Genomic DNA, 22,462 nt, shown 5'->3' with positions numbered 1-22,462 from the left:
CTTTCCAGAACAACGGTCGTATTAATTCTCTACATGTTTGCTCGTCTATCGTTTGCTAGATCTAAGATCTCTATTTCGCCGACGTTTATATCCAACAAGACAAAACCGTTCGTCTTCCATCCTTTTCCCTCGACATTTCGTGTTTCCTTTTCTTACAAGTGAGGTCTAAGGGTTTGTTGAAGTATAGGACTTCAGGTATGGTCGTGGGTTCATTGGAGGCACGAGTTTTGATATATGTTAAAGCACAACAATGTAAAATCTGGGCAGGGACGAAAACAAAAAATATAATCGTTGTTCCCCGTCTCGTTTAGCTAATGAGCAGAAAAAATTTCCGCTCTCCTTCTCCTATTCCCGGTTTAAATGAAGATTTCGTGCCTTATTCAAACGTCTCTATAAACATACAAAATTTCCCTCCCTCTCACCTATTCCTCGTTTAAGCGAGGATTTCGTGCCTTATTCATACGTCTATGTTAAACGTATAATATCATACCTATAAAAATACACGAACAAAAACACAAAAAAGAACGGAACAAAACAAGATTCTTAAACTTGATGTTCAACATCAAAACAAACACATCAAGGTTCCTAAAAAAAGACAACAAACAAACAAAAACAAAGCACATCAAATGCACACAACTTTCCTTTTTCCTCCTCCTCCTTCCATTTTAGGCCTAAAACCTTTCCCTACAAGAAAAGTGCTTCATTACCACGTAACTATAATGTCATAAATAATAATAGAAATATTACTAAAAAAAATTTAGATATCGATAAAGATTTGTCACTCATGTGTCGCCGTAAATCAAATATGATAAAACTGTTTTTCTTGTTACTAATACCGCTTATTTTGTTCTTAAAAGACGGGTTTGTATATTCTATCGCTAAATATTAATAGTAATGAAATTAAAATATTCTGTTACTAAAACGTTAATTGAACTTCGAGTTTGATATGAACAATGGTATGAACCAATAGACATCAATCATACAATATATTTCAATAATGCAAAGAAAATGCTGTTGAAATTATCAAAAGATTTTTCAATTCATGCCACATTGAACAAGAATGAAGTAAGAATGTTATTTATTTCGTTAATATATTTGAAGAATTTTTATTTACTTTTAGTTATTTAGGTCACACTAAAAATGTTAGAACTCTTGGAATATCTTTAATGGTTTAATTTTGAGACTATATAAAGCCATGTATGTTGTATTTGCAAGTAAGGTAGTAAAAGAAACATTTGTGTTTTTCTTTCGCCAATGACTAAGTTTCTTTACAATTCTATGTAGTTTAGGTTGCATGTAGAATCATTCAAGCTCGACATGATCAATCTTGTTTGTGGAGTTATTGAAATCTCAAACAAATATTCTTGCCTTGAGATATTCGATTAACAAGCTAATCCAAATCTTACTCCTTTTGTAATGATTTCCATATCAGAGTTACTCCACCGGACATAGAGTGAACTATTTATAATATTGAGATTAAAGAAGACTCGACTCGAGCCCCAAAACTAAGTGTTCGATCTCAAAATAATTAATTAATATTTTAATAATAATAAATTGAGTTGAATCCACCATTTCAACAGCTTTTAAATCACTCTATTTAAAATTAAAAAAAAAGAAAAAATATAGGCAAAACAATTTGGCAGGTGACGTGGGCCTGATTATTACTCGTCCAATCCATATATGACAAGTGTATATCTGCAGAAACGACACGTGGTGAACTTTTGTCCTTTTCTTTGAAAAAATATTTATAATATTAAATTGAATGATATTTTCTTTTCGTAAAAATATTATTTCTAAAACAATAATATTTTGCAGGATTTTTTTTTTAAAAAATTTTGAAGTAACTTATTTCATATTAGTAGAAAAAAATATTGAAATCTCGTTTTTATGAAAATGTCTATAAATTCTTTTAAAAAATATTATAAAATATAAAAAGTAATAAATAAACGCGCTAAAATATTTATTATTAATGTGAGACCAAACTTTGGAGAGAGAGAAAATGAAGAGGAAGTCTAGAAATTTTTCCATACATGCAATTGAAGTCGGTCGGATTGAGTTATGAATTTGGGTTTAATTAAGTTCAAATAAATGAAAACTTTACGATTAAGTTGGGTTCATGTATTTTCTCAAATTAATTAAATTAAATGGAATTGACCTAAATCTATTATTAATTTTAGAATATACTAAGATCATATATATATATATATATATATATAAATTATTATTATTATTTAATTTTATAATTATATATTTTTCCACTATTTTTAATTTAAATTATTTTAAATATATATTGAAATTGAGTTGTAAAAATTAATGTTTGAAAATAAATAAATGATTTTCTACCAAATAATTAAAAAAAAAAAACAAAATTTTGAATAAATGAGTTGAAATAATTTGAACCCACCCAACTCAAAAAATTCAATAATTGAATTTGGTCTAAAAAATATATTTGTTGGATGATGAAAGCCCCGACTAATTTAGAAAATGAAAGAATAGACTCTCCCTTGGCGGGAGGACTTTTGGAGAAGCCTAGAGCAAACTCACCAGAGTTTATACTAAAAGTGGACAATATCATATTATTGTGGAGAGTCGTGTTCATCTAACAATCGACCTTAGTCGTGTCAACTTAACTACGAACACCCTAACCTTAACAAATACGCTAATTTACGAAACAACGATCGGGTGTTATTCAAATTTAAAATGGTTTAATATATTAAACCATATTTTGAAATGGTAATATTAATATTTTTTTGTTTTTTTTTTTGGAAGATTCATGAAACATTTGGGTGGCATAATGAGAGTTGAAACCAGAAATAAATATCTGTGTATATCAATGGGCCGATGGGATAGATTCATAAGGTAGCACAAAACAATGGGCAAACGTGGCTTCTCCAATACCCACTCCAAGAAACTTCTAGCACCAAATGGCATTTAACCCACTCAATTGGTAACGATTGTTTGCCTTTTTCCGCAAGAAAATTCCATGAATTCCCATCAATCCAACGCCCTATATATATACTTGGAATTGCTCTGTTTTCTGCACCGCCAAGCCAGGTGAAACAAGAACAAAGAACAACAAAAACCTTTCATCTCCTTATTCTTCCCTCGAAAATGGGGTTGAAATGGATTCTGAATTCCGCTTTTACTCAAGTTCTAGGGCTTACAGAGAAGCAACAACACAATCAGAACGAGGCGGGAGAAGGAATCAAGAACGTGGAGCAAGTGCAGGAGGCGGAAGATTGTTTTTATGGAGGTTTGAATTTTGAACGTGGGTTTCAAATGCCGCTCCATTATCCCAGGTACACGAAGGCGGATTATGAGAGAATGGAAGAAGGTAAATTGGATTTGCTTCTGAAACAATATGGACTCCGTTTTGAAGGTACCCTTGAGGAGAAAAGGGCATTCGCTATTGGCACGTTCTTGTGGCCTGATCAACTTTGAGTTTGCCCACCAGGTGTTTGATGAAAGTCCCCAATGAAAAAACTAGCTAACTTTTGATGTTTGCTGTTTGTATAGCTACTTTATGGATGTGATGTTAATTTAAGATGCAGAGATATTAGTAGCTGTGTCTTTGTTTGGCTGTATGTACTGATCTTGGTGGGATTTTGGTGCATCTTGTAAAAAACTAGTTACATATAATGGTATATTAATCACCCTTTTCTACTGAGTCCATGATTTTTCTTTGCAAAACAAGTATAATCTAGTAAAAGAAACAGGGAGAATTTGGTGTGTTCTTCAAGAAAACAAGTGAAGCTATGAATGTAGTGTCCATTCATAGTCTCTCACATAATTGTACACGAACACGACTCTCCACAATGGTATGATATTGTCCACTTCGAGCATAAGCTCTCATGGCTTTGCTTTGGGCTTCCCCAAAAGGCCTCATACCAATGGAGTTAGTATTCCTCACTTATAAACTCATGATCATTCCCTAAATTAGTCGATGTGGGACTTCCATCATCCAACAGTTATTATCTTGGCTGGGTTCCTCAGGGGCTGGATTACCAGGTGGCCCGCCCGGCCCTATCATTGACCATGGGACAGGCTGCGGCTGTGGCTGTGGCTGTGGCAGCATGAACTGCCAAGGGTATGGCTGCGGCGGCAGCGGTGGTTGGTGGGGGTAAGCTGTGTCAAACCAGCGAGATTGGGAATTCTGGTAAGGATGATGAATGGGATCATCTCCATAAGGGTAATATCTTCTATCTCCAGCTTCACCGTCAAATCTTATACTTTTAACCTCTGCATGTTTGCCTGACTTTTCAATCACTTTCAGGAATGTTCTTGGATTCACTCTTCCACAGATTCTGACTGACCCATCAACTGAATCCATTGTGATGGTGTAAATACCTGGGAATCAAAAACAATGAAGAACAATGAAGAGCAATGAAGAACATGAAGAACAATGAGGTAAAGAGAGAAACCATAGATGTTCTGTAGAATCTCTTGGACTTTTGCTGTGCATGCTTCACATTGAACACTTGCACTAAGAACACAACTCTGCAACAAAGTGAGAATGTTTTAGGTTTAGAAGAACAGGAAAAACAAAGAAAAGGGTGTCTGTTTATGGAGTGAACCATTTCTGCTATGGAATGATCCATTGAAGCTGATCAATGGAGATTGTTGAAGGGTTATGGGGAATAAAGAGAGGGCTGTGTACTCTGTTTATCTTCCTTAAGTTGACCTTTAGCTTCAATTTGTCCTGATTTTTTTCTCTTTCAAATATTCTCATTTGGAAACTCAAATAGAAAGATCCCGTGATTGATTGATTATGTAATTATTAGAGATGTCAGATCAGATGGGATTTTTTTCTCTCATTTTCTTCCTTTTTGAAAAAAAAAAAACATTAAAAAATCAACCTTTTGTAGGCACGGTCAGATCATCGTCGATTGCAATAGTTGAGTGACTGACAGAGTTATAATGTTGAGTTGAGTTAGAGTAGTATCACATCTCTCGATTGAGATGAATTTATATTTATTCATGTTCTCACTATCCTATGATCATTATCATTACGTAGCATGACAACATGACTTCGAGTTAGGGTAGTAAATAGAGGAAGGATACATGACTTGACTTGTTTAATACCTAGCTTGATAAGTCATGCCCATTGCGTGTTCAATGACCGATCCTCCTTGATTTAGCTCTCAAAGACCTCACCAGAGATGTAATAGTCCAAGCCTACTGTTAGTAGATATTGTCTACTTTGGCCTGTTACATATCGTCGTTAGCCTTACAGTTTTTTAAATGTGTCTGCGCTAAAGAGGATCTAGCGCTACTCCGATTAGAGTCATTCACCTTTTGTAATAGCCCAAGCATACCGCTAATAGTATTGTCCGATTTGGTCTGTTACATATTGACTTCAGTCTCACAGTTTTAAAAACACGTATGCTAGGGAGAGGTTTTCACACTCTTATAAGGAATATTTTGTTCTCCTCCTCAATTGACGTGGGATCTCACAATCTACCTCTCTTGGGGGCCAACGTCCTTGCTGACACATCGGCTGGTGTGTAGCTCTAATACCATTTGTAACAGTCTAAACCCATCGTTAGCAAATATTGTTTGTTTTAGACTCGTACAAATGAAGCAATTTATATTGTTTGTTAATGATTTACAGCTATTTTCACTCGTTTCCTCAAAATTATATAAATAAAATTATTTTCTCCAAATGTTTTAAATTGATATAATTATTTATAAAAAAAAAAAAAAAAAAAAAACCCTATTTTCTTAAATTTCTCCCTAATATTTAGGCGAAATTAAAGAAATAATCTTAATAATATAATAACAGATAATAAATGCAACATTATTATAGCCCCATGATAATATTCTTCTTATCATCTAATTATATGCCTTTTCGTACATAAAACTTTTTTTTTAATAATAATTATTATTAATTTTATCTTGTACTTAAAAAATAAGATATTTTAGGGTTAAATTTGAACATTTTTTATAACTTGAATTTCAATACCATTAAACCTGACAATTTTCTTTATTTAATTTAATTTTAGAATATTAAAATAATCATAACTTTAATTTATGAAAATATATACTCTCAACCAACAAGTTAAAATTTAAATTTATAATTATATTATGAAATTTGTATCGAATTTTATAAGATTATTTATAGTTAAAATTGTTGGAGTTGGTGGATGATGAAAGTCCCTCGCTAATTTAGAGAATGATTATACGTTTATAATCAAAGAATACTCTCTCCATTGGAGTGAGGGCTTTTGAGGAAGCTTAAAGTAAAACATGAGAGCTTATACTCAAAGTGGACAATATCATACCATTGTGAAGAGTCGTGTTCATCTAACATGATATCAGAGTCATGTTCTAAACTTAGTCGTGTCAATAGATTGGACTCCAAAAGAAAAGAAATTGAGCCTCCTCGAAGGCGGGAGGTGGAGGTGTTGGTGTAGGTGGATGATGAACGTCCCACCTTCTCTCCGTTGGAGTGAGACTTTTTGGAAAGCCCAAAGTAAAACCATGAGTTGTGGAGAGTCGTGTTCATGAGGGATTAAAATTGAAAATTTTGAGTACAAAATTCAAACATTTTATTTTTTATTTTATTATTTTTGTTTTTGCAAAATTAAATATCTACATATTTTTATTAACGGTGCATTAAATAATGAATGGTTTTTGGACCCCACAAAAACCCCAACATAATAACCTCCAAAAGAACATTAAATTATAAAACACTCATAAATTTCTTTTTAAATTCTTTATAAAAATACAATATTTATTTATAAATGCTTTACAATCAACCTATCAGTAGCGAACACGTGTTTTAGTTTTAAAAATAAATTAAAAAAAAAAAAAAAAACAGATAAAATTTCCCCTTTCACTCTCCCACTCGATTCAGTCGATCTTAGCCAAAAAGAAATTTCCAGATTCAAGCTCAAATTCATGAGATCAACAACTGAAATTCATAAGCAGCAGAAACAAGAAACACATAGCGATTTCATCTACACACTACCAGTAATCGATCCAAAGAAAGGGGAAAAAAACAGTAGAAATGAGAAGCATGTTGATGACATTCAGATCGGCGTGAAATAGGGCGGAATCGAGTAGAAAAGCGGTAGAGTAATGACCGTGTGATTAATCGGCGTCGAGGTGGTGGTCGGGGTGGCCGGCGACATAGTTGAGGAGGCCTTCGGCGGCTTTATCGGGCAGAGGAAGGGAGGTGTTGGTGAAGAGGAGGACGGCGAGGAGGAAGAGGGCGGTGGAGAGGAGGAGAGGCCAGAAGAAGGCGAGGAGGGAGAGGAATTTGGGGGCGAGGAGGAGGAGGGAGAAGAGAATTAGGGATAGGATTAGGGCTGCTACAATGTGGAATCTGAACTTCGCTACTTTCCTGGGAATCTCCATGGATCAAAATCAATGAACAAGATGAACACGATGAACACCAACTCGATTTTTGCTTCTAATTCCGTTTTTTCTGATTCCCGATCAATTCTCTTTGTCTCTCTGCACCGATTCTCTGAACCTCACCCTCAAATCGCGTTTTCTTCTGTCTTCTTTGAAATGGGAGAAAAATGGGTATCTCTCTCTCTCTTTTTCTTTAGTCCTTTTATAAACTCATAATTTACCACAACACCCCTTTTCTTTCCACTACCCACTTTACCGACCGTCTATAATTCTGTCTATTTGGTTTTTGAACTTATAGGGACAAGTCGGATGTGTCGCAGACTATTAAACATACATACACGTACAGGCAGCTTGTGTGATTGAACAAGTTTGGATTCCGCACAAACGATGTTCGATTGGTGAAGACAAACCTTGCCTAAGGTCAGACGAAGCCATAAAGCGGGGCGAAAAATATATACATGGGGCTTAATTCCCATGAAGGCTGGTCGTGAGCGTGTCAAAATCACAATGTTACGTAGTAAAAATTGTAGGACCGTGACATATTTTTTTAGAATTTAAGAAAAAAGTTTGCAAAATTAACTTAGGAACTGAGTTCACACTAAACCAATATTATAAAATCTTAATTTTTATAAATTTAATTTCGATTTTTTTTTTTTAATTCACATGTCTACTAAATATAAATTTAAAAGGGTAAAATTATATTATATAAAATTTTGAATTTATAAAGTTGATCAGCTGCCGGCTGGTATGTAGCGACAGAAGTTTTGAGAATTCAAGAGAAGTCATATCGTGATAAGTGTCTGTAAGTAGTAGCTGAGGCATCCTAACAGTAGATTTGAACCTTGTTCTTACAAAGACTCGATCAATTCGATTAGGCACTAGCCATTTATTTTCATTGTTCAATTGACGAAAAAACCATGGTTCAACTCTTTGACAACATCAAAAAACCAAAAAAAAAAAAAAACTCTGCCCTCCCTCCCAAACAAAGTAGGGATATATTCAATATTTTAGGATAATCTAAAGTTTAAAAGATTTGGACAGTTTTTTATGTTAGGAATTTATTAGACATATAATTAAATATTTATATAATTTATTAAATATATATATTTTTTTTAAATTCAATCTAAAAAATGAATTATCTAAATATTTTTTAAGATTTTTTTTTTCTAAAACTCGTTCAAGGAAGAATAAGGACCATTCTTCCACGGTGCATGATTAAAAAGAATATTAAAAAGTTTTACGCTACAAGGGATCCTTCAATATTCTTTTCTTTTCTTTTCTTTTTTTTTTTCCTTAAAATTATCATGGAAGATTTTTCATTAAAACAAAAATGAACAAATAAATAAATAAAATTATGACAGGTGCGTAAAGATAATATACATGAATGAATTTGAGACCATGTCTAAATGAGATCGAACCTAAAAATTGAAAGTTACTATTTATAATAATAACCCAGATGTGACCTAGTAGACCTCCAGCTCATGCACCAATGCTAGTGACCCACACGTCGACCCAAGCTATGACCCCACTTCCCTCGCGCCTCTCTCTCACGTGCGGTGCATGTGCCCGAGCCGCCTCTAATTGTTGGACGTCATCTTACCATTTTGCTGTTCTTGAGTCATTTTTGACATATTTAAGAGTGTTTAAGGCTAGTATGCCTGATGCTACAATTTTAAGCATTTTGGTTTGATGAGTTAATGTCATTAGGGAATTAGTTTTAAAAAATTGTTCGGTTACGAACTTGTAGCACTCCATAGGTTGAGTTGAATTTCAAGGAGCAAGATCAAGCTAACACCAATGATATTTAAGCGATTCTGACTTAGGTCAACCAAGTAAGTAAACTAATTATTAGAGCACTTTCGAGTTTAGTTGGATGACTTAAGTGATGTATGAATGACACATGCTCTATGACCAATTTATGTGTCATTTTCTGATGTTATTATGCATGTACTTTCAGTATGTAATGCCATGTATGTTATGGTACCATGTTCAGTTATGCCTATGAAACATCGTTGAACCATGTATGATAACCGCGAAAGAAATGTCATGTATGATGTGCATCGTAACCATGTATGAAGATTTGAAACTATGAGACCTCATGCATATTAGATGTCACGAACATGAGATAATTTCTCAATATGTTTGGTACAAACACGTACTCCATGATATAATACACGCTCCATTCTTTCTATTAGTTTTCGACAAGGTGAGCGTGTAAATAATATAAGGTAATAATTTATTATTTTATAATATATATTTTGTACTATGCTTGTAATTATGTAATATTAAAGTCAACCTAAATAGTATCTCCAATTTACCAAGAGGCGTGAAAATTTTAAAATCAAATCCAAGATAAGATTATTTTTAAAATTTTCAAATCCAAGATAAGATTAAAAAAAAAAAAAAAAAAAAAAAAAAAAAAAAAAAAATCAAATAATTAAAAGAAAGTGAGGAGTGAAAAATGGAATGATGGAAATCCTATCGTTAAATTACTATTTTAATTTTTTTTTTAAGATTTATTTTGTTTTTTTTTTTTATTGCTATAAGTTTTCTCTTATGAAAATATGAAAAATCATATTTATGATATACATTTTTTAAATACGAATATTTTTTAAACGTGTTACTAATAATAAGGATATATTTTTTTAAAATTTTAAAAAAAGTTTAAAGAATTTTTAAAAAGTATTAAGAATATTAATAAAAATTTTGAAAATTTAAGGGTATTTTTGAAACACTTTTAAAAATTGAAATATAATTTTAAAATTGATTTGAAAGTTTTAAAATATTTTAGAAAAAAAATTATTAATGGTATTTTTGAATTTTTTCGAAAATACTCATAAATTTTATTATTCTAAAACTAAATCATCATTATTATTATTATTTAACTTTTAATTTATTATTATTATTATTTAGTTGAAGGTACCTAAACCCTATTTCCAAATTGGAATATTGGAAAATAATTATTTATAACTTCTAATTTAAAAATGTTTTTGAGGATTTAGTATTAAATTTTATTATTATATTACTTGAAGTACTATATATGTAATTTAAATTTCTATATGTCGAGAAAATACTCTTAAATTTTAAATATTTTTATAAGTTCAAAAATATCTTTTAACCTTAAAAAAATAAATCATAAATACACTTATAATTAATATTATACAGATGTAATGGTTAATATTTTATTTAAAAAATATTCCTTAATTTCAAAAAGGTTTCAAAAATAACTTTTAATTATAAAAAATTTCAGTAATACCTAAAATTTTTTTGAAATCTTAAAAAAAAAAAAGAAAACTATTAATATTCATATTTAAAAAATATTTATGAATTTTTTAAAAATTATTAATATAAATATTTAGGAAAGGAACTATATTAATGTTTTAAAAAATATTTATGACTTTTTAAAAAATAACATTACGATGCTTTATATTCTATGAAGAGTAGATAAACGGTTTCTGTCGGATTTTAAAAGGACTAAAAAATATAAACAATTAAAGTTTGAAAAAAATATATATATATTTTAATCCTGAAAAAAAAAAAAATGAATTTGTTTTTTCTTTTAAATAACAAATAAAACAAAAATGATTTCCGAAAGAATCGATCAAATTCAGCCCTAATTTCCCGGCCACGAATCGCCGTCATCTAAATATTGCTTTGCAATTCAAGATCAAAGCACCATAGAAACGTACCTTCCACCGAAAATCGCTGGGATTTGCACCTATAAATCACATTCATTCCATCTCCATTTCATCAGGCAGCAATTTCCAAAGCGAAGGCGTTTCTCGGTGTTTCTCGGTGTTTTTCGGTGTTTTTCGGTGATCCTTCTCGAGTTCTTCACCGGATACCGCCACAAATCCATAACCGAAAGCAAAAAACAAATCTCAAAATCGCAATGGAGATGAAGAAGATCACCTGTGCCGTCCTCTTCGCTGCCGCAACCGTCACCACCGCCGTGGCTCAGAACGAGGCGTCGGCTCCTGCACCTGGCCCAACCAGCGCCGCCACTGTCGGCCTTCCAGCAATCGGCTCTCTCATCGGCGCTTCGTTGCTCTCCGTCGCTGCCTACTACTTGCAATGATGGATGGGATGATGTGCAAAACAAAGAGTTTATATAACGATGGTGACAACGGTTTAATACATCTCTAAATTTTTTTTTTGTTCAGCACCGTCATATCAATTCATAATGAGACATAAATGAAAGCTATTTTTTTATTTTTATTTATTTGAAGCATATCCCCTCATGAGATTATGTATTTATAATGCAAACACAAAGATAAACTAATTAATTTAAGTATAGTTCAACTGATGACTAAAGAATTCTAAAAAACATTTTCAACCCAAATTTGGGCTTGACATCTAAATTTGTAGTGTAAGATGGGTTATCTAGATTATGCGTGCAAGCTAGTTGGGACAATTATCGATATTAAAAAAAAGTTTGAAATGAAACTTATCTACTCAAATAAATCACGTTTTAAATTTTAGGAAATTTTTGTAAAATTTAGTCTCTTTAATCACTCGGTTTGGAAGACTGAGAGCTAATGATCGAGACTTTGGACAGTCTTGGGCTATCTGGACACATACTTATGAAATTGTTCATGCATGCAGTTGGTAAGGATTCAGGTTTATTGAATTGTGGGTTTGATTTATTGGGTGAAGACCCATAAATTTCAAGTCTGTCTCCTAACCTCTCATACATATTAACCTCAATGTTGTAGGAAATTTTTGAACTCAATCGCTAGATTCGTAAAAAGGGGTTTGATCGAGCTAAAATAAATCAAACATCGACAATAGGATTCGAACCTACATGGGCAAAGCCCAACAAATCTCAAGTGTCTCCTTAACCACTCGAACATATCAACCACGATGCTGTAAGGAATTTTTGAAATCAATAGATAGATTCGAATAAAAGTTGAATTGTTTTAAAATTTATTGAATTGTGGGTTTGATCATCGAACTAAAATAAATCAAACGTCAACAGCAGGGTTCAAACCTGCGCGGGCAAAGCCCAACAGATTTCAAGTCGGTCTCCTTAACCACTCGGACATATCAACCACGATGCTGTAAGGAATTTTTGAAGTCGATAGATATATTCGAATAAAAGTTGAATTGTTTTAAAATGTATTGAATTGTGGGTTTGATCGAGCTAAAATAGCTCAAACGTCGACAGCAGGATTCGAACTTGCACAAGTGAAGCCCAACAAATTTCAAGTCTGTCTCCTTAACCACTCGGACATATTGACCATGATGCTGTAAGAAATTTTTGAACTCAATAGATTGATTCGAATAAAAGTTGAATTGTGTTAAAATGTATTCAATTTTGGGTTTGATCGAGCTAAAATTAATCAAACGTTGACAGTAGGGTTTGAACCTGCGCGGGCGAAGCCCAACAAATTTCAAGTCTGTCTCCTTAACCACTCGGACATATTGACCACGACGTTGTAAGAAATTTTTGAGGTCAATAGATTGATTCGAATAAAAGTTGAATTGTGTTAAAATGTATTAAATTTTGGGTTTGATCGAGCTAAAATAAATCAAACAGCGTCGTGACCGATACACGCTCACGACCAGCCTTAAGGGGAATTAAGCCCCATATATATTTTTCGCCCCGGCTTTGTGGCTTCGTCGGACCTTAGGCGAGGTTTGCCTTCGCCAATCGAACATCGCTTGTGCGGAATCCAAGCTTGTTCAACCACACACGCCGCCTGCGAGTGTATGTTCAATCGTCTGCGACACATCCGACTTGCCTCTACGCTAGGCCAACTCATTCGGCTCGACCCTGTCTCTACTCGAGCCAAGGTCTCTCAATACAACGTCGCATCTCATCTTGCCATCTCGATGCAGGTTCGCGGGCCAAGCCCAACAGATTTCCCAACAGATTTCAAGTCTGTCTCTTTAACCACTGAACATATCGACTAAAAGTTGAATTGTGGGTTTGATCATCGAGCTAAAATAAATCAAATGTCGACAGCAGGGTTCAAACCTGCGCGGGCAAAGCCCAACAGATTTAGATTTCAATTCTGTCTCCTTAACCACTCGGATATATCGAGAACAATGCTGTTGAATTGTGGGTTTGATCATCGAGCTAAAATAAATCAAATGTCGACAGCAGGGTTCAAACCTGCGCGGGCAAAGCCCAACAGATTTCAATTCTGTCTCCTTAACCACTCGGATATATCGAGAACAATGCTGTTGAATTGTGGGTTTGATCATCGAGCTAAAATAAATCAAATGTCGACAGCAGGGTTCAAACCTGCGCGGGCAAAGCCCAACAGATTTCAATTCTGTCTCCTTAACCACTCGGATATATCGAGAACAATGCTGTAGGAAATTTTTGAACTCAATAGATAGATTCAAATAAATCAAAGACGAACCTGCACGGGCAAAAGTGGACATTTTTTATTGTTAACTCAATAGATAGATTCAAATAAATCAAAGACGAACCTGCACGGGCAAAAGTGGACATTTTTTATTGTTAACTCAATAGATAGATTCAAATAAATCAAAGACGAACCTGCACGGGCAAAAGTGGACATTTTTTATTGTTAACTCAATAGATAGATTCAAATAAATCAAAGACGAACCTGCACGGGCAAAAGTGGACATTTTTTATTGTTAACTCAATAGATAGATTCAAATAAATCAAAGACGAACCTGCACGGGCAAAAGTGGACATTTTTTATTGTTAACTCAATAGATAGATTCAAATAAATCAAAGACGAACCTGCACGGGCAAAAGTGGACATTTTTTATTGTTTTCGACAGGGCGGGCAAAGCCCAACAAATTTCTTTCAATTCTGTCTCCTTAACCACTCGGATATATCGACAACGATGCTATAGGGAATTTTTGAGAACTCATAAAATCAAACGTCAACAGTAGGGTTCGAACCTGCACGGGCGAAGCCCAACAGATTTCAAGTCTGTCTCCTTAACCACTCGGACATATCGACCTCGATGCTATAAGAAATTTTTGAAGTCAATAGATAGATTCGAATAAAAGTTGAATTGTTTTAAAATTTATTGAATTGTGAATTTGGTCGAGCTAAAATAAATCAAACGTCGACGCAGGGTTTGAACTTGTGCGGGCCAAGCCCAACAGGTTTCAAGTCTGTCTCCTTAACCACTCGGACATATCGACCTCGATGCTGTAAGAGATTTTTGAAGTCAATAGATAGATTCGAATAAAAGTTGAATTGTTTTAAAATTTATTGAATTGTTGGTTTGATCATCGAGCTAAAATAAATCAAACATCGAGAGCAAGGTGCAAACCTGCGCGGGCCAAGCCCAACAGATTTCAAGTTTGTTTCCTTAACCACTCAGACAAATCAACCTTGATGCTATAGGGAGAACCTGCGCCCAACAGATTTCAAGTCTGTTTCCTTAACCACTCAGACAAATCAACCTTGATGCTATAAGGAGAACCTGCGTGGGCCAAGCCCAATAGATTTCCAAGCCCAAACCCGGGCCAAGCCCAACAGATTTCAAGTCTGTTTCCTTAACCAGACAGACAAATCAACCTTGATGCTATAGGGAATTTTTGGGCCAAGCCCAATAGATTTCCAAGCCCAAACCCGGGCCAAGCCCAACAGATTTCAAGTCTGTTTCCTTAACCAGACAGACAAATCAACCTTGATGCTATTCCCATAGATTCAAGTCTGTTTCCTTAACCACTCCGACAAAGACAAATCAACATTGATGCTATAGGAAATTTTTGAAGTCAATAGATAGATTCAAATCTGTTTCCTTCCACTCAGACAAATCAACCTTGATGCTATAGGGAGAACACGTGGGCCAAGCCCAACACAGATTTCAAGTCTCTCCTTAACCACTCCTTAACCACTCCTTAACCACTCCTTAACCACTCAGACAAATCAACCTTGATGCTATAGGGAGAACGTGCGGGCTTGCGCGGGCCAAGCCCAACAGATTTCAAGTCTGTCTCCTTAACCACTCAGACAAATCAACCTTGATGCTATAGGGAGAACGTGCGGGCCAAGCCCAACAGATTTCAAGTCTATCTCGACAAATCAACCTTGATGCTATAGGGAGAACGTGCGGGCCAAGCCCAACAGTTGATGCTATAGGGAGAACGTGCGGGCCAAGCCCAACAGATTTCAAGTCTGTCTCCTTAACCACTCGGACATATCAACCTCAATGGTGTAGGGAATTTTTGAAGTCAGTTGAATTGTTTTAAAATTTATTGAATTGTGGGTTTGATTATCGAGCTAAAATAAATCAAACGTCGACAACAGGGTTCAAACTTGCGCGGGCAAAGCCCAACAAATTTCAAGTCTGTCTCCTTAACCACTTAGACATATCGACCACGATGCTATAGGTAATTTTTGAAGTAAATAGATAGATTCGAATAAAAGTTGAATTGTTTTAAAATGTATTGAATTGTGAATTTGGTCGAGCTAAAATAAATCAAACGTTGACAGCAATGTTCAAACCTGCACGGGCGAAGCCCAACAGATTTCAAGTCTGTCACCTTAACCAGACATATCGACCTCGATGCTATAGGGAATTTTTGAAGTTAATAGATAGATTCGAATAAAAGTTCAATTGTTTTAAAATTTATTGAATTGTGTGTTTGATCGAGCTAAAAAATAAATCAAACATCGACAGTAAGGTTCAAACCTGCACGAGTGAAGACAAACAAATTTCAAGTCTATCTCTTTAACCTCTCATACATATCAACCTCAATATTGTAAGAAATTTTTGAACGAAATCGATAGATTCGAAAAAAGAGGTTTGCTCGCGCTAAAATTAATCAAACGTCAACAACAGGGTTCGAACCGATGCAGGCGAAGCCCAACAGATTTTAAGTCTGTCTCCTTAACCAATCAGACATATCAACCTCGATGCTAAAAAGAAATTTTTGAACTCAATAGATAGATTCGAATAAAAGTTGAATTGTCTTAAAATGTATTGAATTGTGGGTTTGATCAAGCTAAAATAACTCAAAACGTCAACAAACAAGGTTCGAACATGCGCGGGCAAAGCCCAACAAATTTCAAGTTTGTCTCCTTAACCTCTCGGACATATCAACTTCAATGTTGTAAGGAATTTTTGAAGTCAATAGATAGATTCGAAAAAAAGTTGAATTGTGGATTTGATCGAGCTAAAATTTATCAAACGTAGACGGTTCGAACCTACGCAGGCAAAGCCCAATAGATTTCAAGTCTGTCTCCTTAACAACTCGGACGTCAACAGCAGGGTTTGAACCTGCGCGGGCGAAGCCCAACAGATTTCAAGTCTGTCTCCTTAACCTCTCGGACATATCAACCTTGATGCTGTAAGGAATTTTTGAAGTCAATAGATAGATTCGAAAAAAGAGGTTTGCTCGCGCTAAATTAAATCAAAAGTCAACAACAGGGTTCGAACTAATGCAGGCGAAGTCCAACAAATTTCAAATCTGTCTCCTTAACCAACCAGACATATCGACCTTGATGCTATAAGGAATTTTTGAAGTCAATAGATAGATTCGAATAAAAGTTGAATTGTCTTAAAATGTATTGAATTGTGGGTTTGATCGAGCTAAAATAACTCAAACGTCAAGTCTGTCTCTCGGACATATCGACCGACCTCGATGCTGTAAGAAATTTTTGAAGTCAATTGATAGATTCGAATAAAAGTTGAATTGTGGTTTGATGAACCTGCGCGGGCGAAGCCCAACAGATGTCAATATCATCCTCAATGTTGTAGGAAATTTTTGAAGTCAATAGATAATTGTGGGTTTGATTATTGGGTAGGGTTTGAACCTGCGCGAGCTGAAATTTTTGAAGTCAATAGATAATTGTGGGTTTGATTATTGGGTAGGGTTTGAACCTGCGCGGGCGAAGCCCAACAGATGTCAAGTCTGTGTCCTTAACCACTCAAACATATCAACCTCAATGTTGTAGGAAATTTTTGAAGTCAATAGATAGGTTCGAATAAAATAAAAGTTGAATTGTGTTCAAAATTTATTGAATTGTGGATTTGATTTATTGGGGGAATATTTGAAGTCTGTCTCCTTAACCTCTCATAATAAAAGTTGAATTGTGTTTAAAATTTATTGAATTGTGGGTTTGATTTATTGGGTGAATATTTCAAGTCTGTCTCCTTAACCTCTCATACATATCCACCTCAATGTTGTAGGAAATTTTTGAACTCAATCGCTAGATTTGAAAAATGGGGGTTTGATCGAGCAAAAATAAATCAAACGTCGACAGCAGGGTTCAAACCTATGCAGGCAAATCAAACGTCGCAAGCAGGGATTGAACCTACGTGGGCAAAGCCCAACAGATTTCAAGTCTGTCTCCTTAACCACTCGGACACATCAAACTCAATACTATAAGGGATTTTTGAACCCAATAGATAGATTCGAATAAAAGTTGAATTGTTTTAAAATTTATTGAATTGTGAATTTGATCGATCTAAAACAAATCAAACGTCGACAGTAGGGTTCGAACTTGCGCGGGCGAAACCTAATAGATTTCAAGTCTATCTCCTTAACCACTCGAACATATCGACCTCAATATTGTAGGAAATTTTTGAAGTCAATAGATAGATTCGAATAAAAGTTCAATTGTTTTAAAATTTATTGAATTGTTGGTTTGATCGAGCTAAAATAAATCAAACGTCGACAGCAGGGTTCAAACCTGCACGGGCGAAGCCCAACAAATTTCAAGTCTGTCTCCTTAACCACTCGGACATATCGACCTCGATTCTACAGGAAATTTTTTAACTCAATAGATTGATTCGAATAAAGAGGTTTGATCGAGCTAAAATAAATCGAACGTCGAGAGCAAGGTTCAAACTTGCGCAGGCGAAACCAAACAGATTTCAAGTCTGTCTCCTTAACTACTCGGACATATCGACCTCGATATTGTAGTGAATTTTTGAAGTCAATAGATAGATTTGAATAAAAGTTGAATTAATAAAAGTGGAATTGTTTTAAAATTTATTGAATTATGCGTTTCATTGAGCAAAAATAAATCAAACTTTGACAGCAGGGTTCAAACCTTCACGGGCGAAGCCCAACAAATAAAAGTGGAATTGTTTTAAAATTTATTGAATTATGCGTTTGATCGAGCAAAAATAAATCAAACTTTGACAGTAAGGTTGAAACCTGCACGGGAAATTTCAAGTCAGTCCCTTAACCACTCAGAGCCCAACAAATAAAAATGGAATTGTTTAAAATTTTATTGAATTAACTTTGACAGCAGGGTTCAAACCTTCGGGTCAGTCTCCTTAACCAACATATAACCTTGATCCGGGCCAAGCCCAACAAATAAAAGTGGAATTGTCTTAAAATTTATTGAATTAACTTTGACAACAGGGTTCAAACCTTCAAGTTAGTCTCCTTAACCAACATATAACCTTGATCCAATCAGAGCCCAACAAATAAAAGTGGTCAGTCTCCTTAACCACTCAGACATATAACCTTTACCCACTCAGAGCCCATGGTAAGTCTCCTTAACCACTCAGACATATAACTGAAGCCCAACAAATAAAAGTGGAATTGTTTTAAAATTTATTGAATTAATTTTGACAGCAGGGTTCAAACCTTCAAGTTTAACCAACATATAACCTTGATTTAACTTTGACAGCAGGGTTCAAACCTTCAAGTTAGCTCGTTAACCAACATATAACCTTGATTTAACTTTGACAGCAGGGTTTAAACCTTCAAGTAACTTTGACAGTAGGGTTCAAACCTTCAAGTAACTTTGACAGCAGGGTTCAAACCTTCAAGTCAGTCTCCTTAATCAACATATAACCTTGATCCACTCAGAGCTCAACAAATAAAAGTGGTCAGTCTCCTTAACCACTCAGACATATAACCTTGATCCACTCAGAGCCCATGGTCAGTCTCCTTAACCACTCAGACATATAACAAAAGTGGTCAGTCAACTTAACCACTCAGACATATAACATTGATCCACTCAATGCCCATGGTCAGTGAATAGATAGATTGGAATAAAAGATCCACTCACCTTGACCCACTTAGAGCCTATGGTCAGTCAGATAGGAATAAACAATCCACTCAGAGCTCATGGTCAGTCTCCTTAACCACTCAGACATATAACATTGATCCACTCAACCACTCAGACATATAACATTGATCCACTCAGAGCCCATGGTCTCAGATAGATTGGAATAAAAGTTTAGGGGTTTTTACTCAGAGCCCATGGTCTCACATAGATTGGAATAAAAGTTTAGGGGTTTTTGAAGTCAACAAAAGGGTTCAAACCTGTTTCAAGTCTGTCTCCTTAACCACTCGGTGAACTCAATAGATAGATTCGAATAAAAGTTGAATTGTTTTAAAATTTATTGAATTGTCGGTTTGATCGAGCTAAAATAAATGAAACGTCAACAACAGGGTTCGAACCAGTGCAAGCGAAGCCCAACAAATTTCAAGTCTATCTCCTTAACCACTCGAACATATCGACCACGATGCTGTATGGAATTTTTGAACTCAATAGATAGATTCGAATAAAAGTTGAATTGTTTTAAAATTTATTGAATTGTGGGTTTGATCATCGAGCTAAAATAAATCAAACGTCAACAGCAGGGTTCAAACCTGCGCGAGCGAAGCCCAACAGATTTCAAGTCTATCTCCTTAACCACTCAGACATATCGACCTCGATGATGTAAGGAATTTTTGAACCAAATAGATAGATTTGAATAAAAGTTGAATTGTTTTAAAATTTATTGAATTGTGGGTTTGATCGAGCTAAAATAAATCAAACATTGACAACAGAGTTCAAACCAGCGCGGGGGAAGCCCAACTGTCTCCTTAACCACTCGAACATATCAACCATGATGCTATATGGAATTTTTGAACTCAATAGATAGATTCGAATAAAAGTTGAATTGTTTTAAAATTTATTGAATTGTGGGTTTGATCATCGAGCTAACATAAATCAAACGTCGACAGTAGGGTTCGAACATGCGCGGGCGAAGCCCAACAGATTTCAAATCTGTCTCCTTAACCACTCGAACATATCAACCCTTAACCACTCGGACATATCGACCTCAATGCTGTAGGGAATTTTTGAACCCAATAGACAGGAGGGTTCAAACCTGCGCGGGCGAAGCCCAACAGATTTCAAGTCTGTCTCCTGAACCACTCGGACATATCGACTACAATGCTGTAGGGAATTTTTGAGCTCAATAGATAGATTCGAATAAAAGTTGAATTGTTTTAAAATTTATTGAATTGTGAGTTTGATCGAACTAAAATAAATCAAACATCAACAACAGTGTTCGAACCCTAACTCAATAGAAAGATTCAAATAAAAGTTGAATTTTTTAAAATTTATTGAATTGTGGGTTTGATTATCGAGATAAAATAAATCAAACGTCGACAGCAACCCGCGCAGATTTCAAGTATGTCGCCTAAACCACTCATACATATCGACCTCAATGCTGTAGGAAATTTTTAAACTCAATAGATAGATTAGAAAAAGGGTTTATAATCAAACGTCGACAGCAGAGTTCAGACTTGGGCGGGCGAGGCCCAACAGATTTCAAGTGTCTCCTTAACCACTCCGACATATCTCGCCCAACAGATTTCAAGTGTCTCCTTATCCTTAACCACTCAGACATATCTCGCCCCCAACAGATTTCAAGTGTCTCCACTCAGACATATCTCGCCCCCAACAGATTTCAAGTGTCTCCTTATCCTTAACCACTCAGACATATCTCGCCCAACAGATTTCAAGTGTCTCCTTATCCTTAACCACTCAGACATATCTCGCCCAACAGATTTCAAGTGTCTCCTTAACCACTCAGACATATCTCGCCCAACAGATTTCAAGTGTCTCCTTATCCTTAACCACTCAGACATATCTCGCCCAACAGATTTCAAGTGTCTCCTTAACCACTCAGACATATCTCGCCAAACAGATTTCAAGTGTCTCCTTATCCTTAACCACTTCAGACAAATCTCGCCCTTCTGATTTCAAGTGTCTCCTTCGCCCAACAGATTTCAAGTGTCTCCTTTATCCTTAACCTCCTTATCCTTAACCACTCAGACATATCTCGCCCAACAGATTTCAAGTGTCTCCTTATCCTTAACCTCCTTATCATTAACCACTCAGTCTCTCCTTATCCTTAACCACTCAGACATATCTCGCCCAACAGATTTCAAGTGTCTCCTTCTACTCAAGTGTCTCCTTATCCTTAACCACTCAGACATATCTCGCCCAACAGATTTCAAGTGTCTCCTTATCCTTAACCACTCAGACAAATCTCGCCCTTCTAATTTCAAGTGTCTCCTTCTCCTTCGCCCAACAGATTTCAAGTGTCTCCTTTATCCTTAACCACTCAGACATATCTCGCCCAACAAATTTCAAGTGTCTCCTTATCCTTAACCTCCTTATCATTAACCACTCAGACATATCTCGCCCAACAGATTTCAAGTGTCTCCTTATCCTTAACCACTCAGACATATCTCGCCCAACAGATTTCAAGTGTCTCCTTATCCTTAACCACTCAGACATATCTCGCCCAACAGATTTCAAGTGTCTCCTTATCCTTAACCACTCAGACATATCTCACCCAACAGATTTCAAGTGTCTCCTTATTCTTAACCACTCAGACATATCCTTAACCACTCAGACATATCTCGCCTAACCGATTTCAAGTGTCTCCTTATTCTTAACCACTCAGACATATCTCGCCCAACCGATTTCAAGTGTCTCCTTATTCTTAACCACTCAGACATATCTCGCCCAACCGATTTCAAGTGTCTCCTTATCCTTAACCACTCAGACATATCTCGCCCAACATATCTCGCCCAACAGATTTCAAGTGTCTCCTTATCCTTAACCACTCAGACATATCTCGCCCAACAGATTTCAAGTGTCTCCTTATCCTTAACCACTCAGACATATCTCGCCCAACCGATTTCAAGTGTCTCCTTATTCTTAACCACTCAGACATATCTCGCCCAACCGATTTCAAGTGTCTCCTTATTCTTAACCACTCAGACATATCTCGCCCAACCGATTTCAAGTGTCTCCTTATTCTTAACCACTCAGACATATCTCGCCCAACCGATTTCAAGTGTCTCCTTATTCTTAACCACTCAGATATATCTCGCCCAACCGATTTCAAGTGT

General features: G+C 35.4%; 2 protein-coding genes, 9 non-coding genes and 1 pseudogene across 11 annotated transcripts; 2 read left to right on the top strand and 10 right to left on the bottom strand.

The window, feature by feature from the left end:
• The first annotated feature begins 2,979 nt into the window (after positions 1-2,979).
• LOC111810825 (uncharacterized) lies at positions 2,980-3,667 on the top strand. The gene has a single exon (XM_023697631.2). The coding sequence runs from the start codon at positions 3,112-3,114 to the stop codon at positions 3,439-3,441; it is 330 nt and encodes a 109-aa protein (XP_023553399.2). The 5' UTR covers positions 2,980-3,111; the 3' UTR covers positions 3,442-3,667.
• Positions 3,668-3,706: 39 nt separating this feature from the next.
• Positions 3,707-4,598, bottom strand: LOC111810823 (hydroxyproline-rich glycoprotein family protein). The gene is given in 3 exon segments (XM_087117311.1): positions 3,707-4,356; positions 4,359-4,497; positions 4,575-4,598. Coding segments are annotated over 3 exon segments (588 nt in total). The 3' UTR covers positions 3,707-3,931.
• Positions 4,599-11,128: 6,530 nt separating this feature from the next.
• On the top strand, positions 11,129-11,540 carry LOC147789557 (arabinogalactan protein 23 pseudogene; annotated as a pseudogene).
• A 788-nt stretch (positions 11,541-12,328) lies between these two features.
• Positions 12,329-12,410, bottom strand: TRNAS-UGA (transfer RNA serine (anticodon UGA)). The gene has a single exon. It is a non-coding gene; the product is annotated as a tRNA-Ser (tRNA).
• Positions 12,411-12,706: 296 nt separating this feature from the next.
• On the bottom strand, positions 12,707-12,788 carry TRNAS-UGA (transfer RNA serine (anticodon UGA)). The gene has a single exon. It is a non-coding gene; the product is annotated as a tRNA-Ser (tRNA).
• A 668-nt stretch (positions 12,789-13,456) lies between these two features.
• On the bottom strand, positions 13,457-13,538 carry TRNAS-UGA (transfer RNA serine (anticodon UGA)). Its single transcript has one exon. It is a non-coding gene; the product is annotated as a tRNA-Ser (tRNA).
• Positions 13,539-13,588: 50 nt separating this feature from the next.
• Positions 13,589-13,670, bottom strand: TRNAS-UGA (transfer RNA serine (anticodon UGA)). The gene has a single exon. It is a non-coding gene; the product is annotated as a tRNA-Ser (tRNA).
• Positions 13,671-14,224: 554 nt separating this feature from the next.
• Positions 14,225-14,306, bottom strand: TRNAS-UGA (transfer RNA serine (anticodon UGA)). Its single transcript has one exon. It is a non-coding gene; the product is annotated as a tRNA-Ser (tRNA).
• Positions 14,307-16,560: 2,254 nt separating this feature from the next.
• Positions 16,561-16,642, bottom strand: TRNAS-UGA (transfer RNA serine (anticodon UGA)). The gene has a single exon. It is a non-coding gene; the product is annotated as a tRNA-Ser (tRNA).
• Positions 16,643-17,597: 955 nt separating this feature from the next.
• On the bottom strand, positions 17,598-17,676 carry TRNAS-UGA (transfer RNA serine (anticodon UGA)). Its single transcript has one exon. It is a non-coding gene; the product is annotated as a tRNA-Ser (tRNA).
• Positions 17,677-17,975: 299 nt separating this feature from the next.
• TRNAS-UGA (transfer RNA serine (anticodon UGA)) lies at positions 17,976-18,057 on the bottom strand. The gene has a single exon. It is a non-coding gene; the product is annotated as a tRNA-Ser (tRNA).
• A 1,840-nt stretch (positions 18,058-19,897) lies between these two features.
• TRNAS-UGA (transfer RNA serine (anticodon UGA)) lies at positions 19,898-19,979 on the bottom strand. Its single transcript has one exon. It is a non-coding gene; the product is annotated as a tRNA-Ser (tRNA).
• Positions 19,980-22,462: the final 2,483 nt, after the last annotated feature.

Source organism: Cucurbita pepo, chromosome 14 (genome assembly GCF_057944985.1).
Source record: "Cucurbita pepo subsp. pepo isolate OVF chromosome 14, ASM5794498v1, whole genome shotgun sequence".
NCBI lineage: Eukaryota > Viridiplantae > Streptophyta > Magnoliopsida > Cucurbitales > Cucurbitaceae > Cucurbita > Cucurbita pepo.
This window is presented reverse-complemented; position numbering and strand designations above follow the sequence as displayed.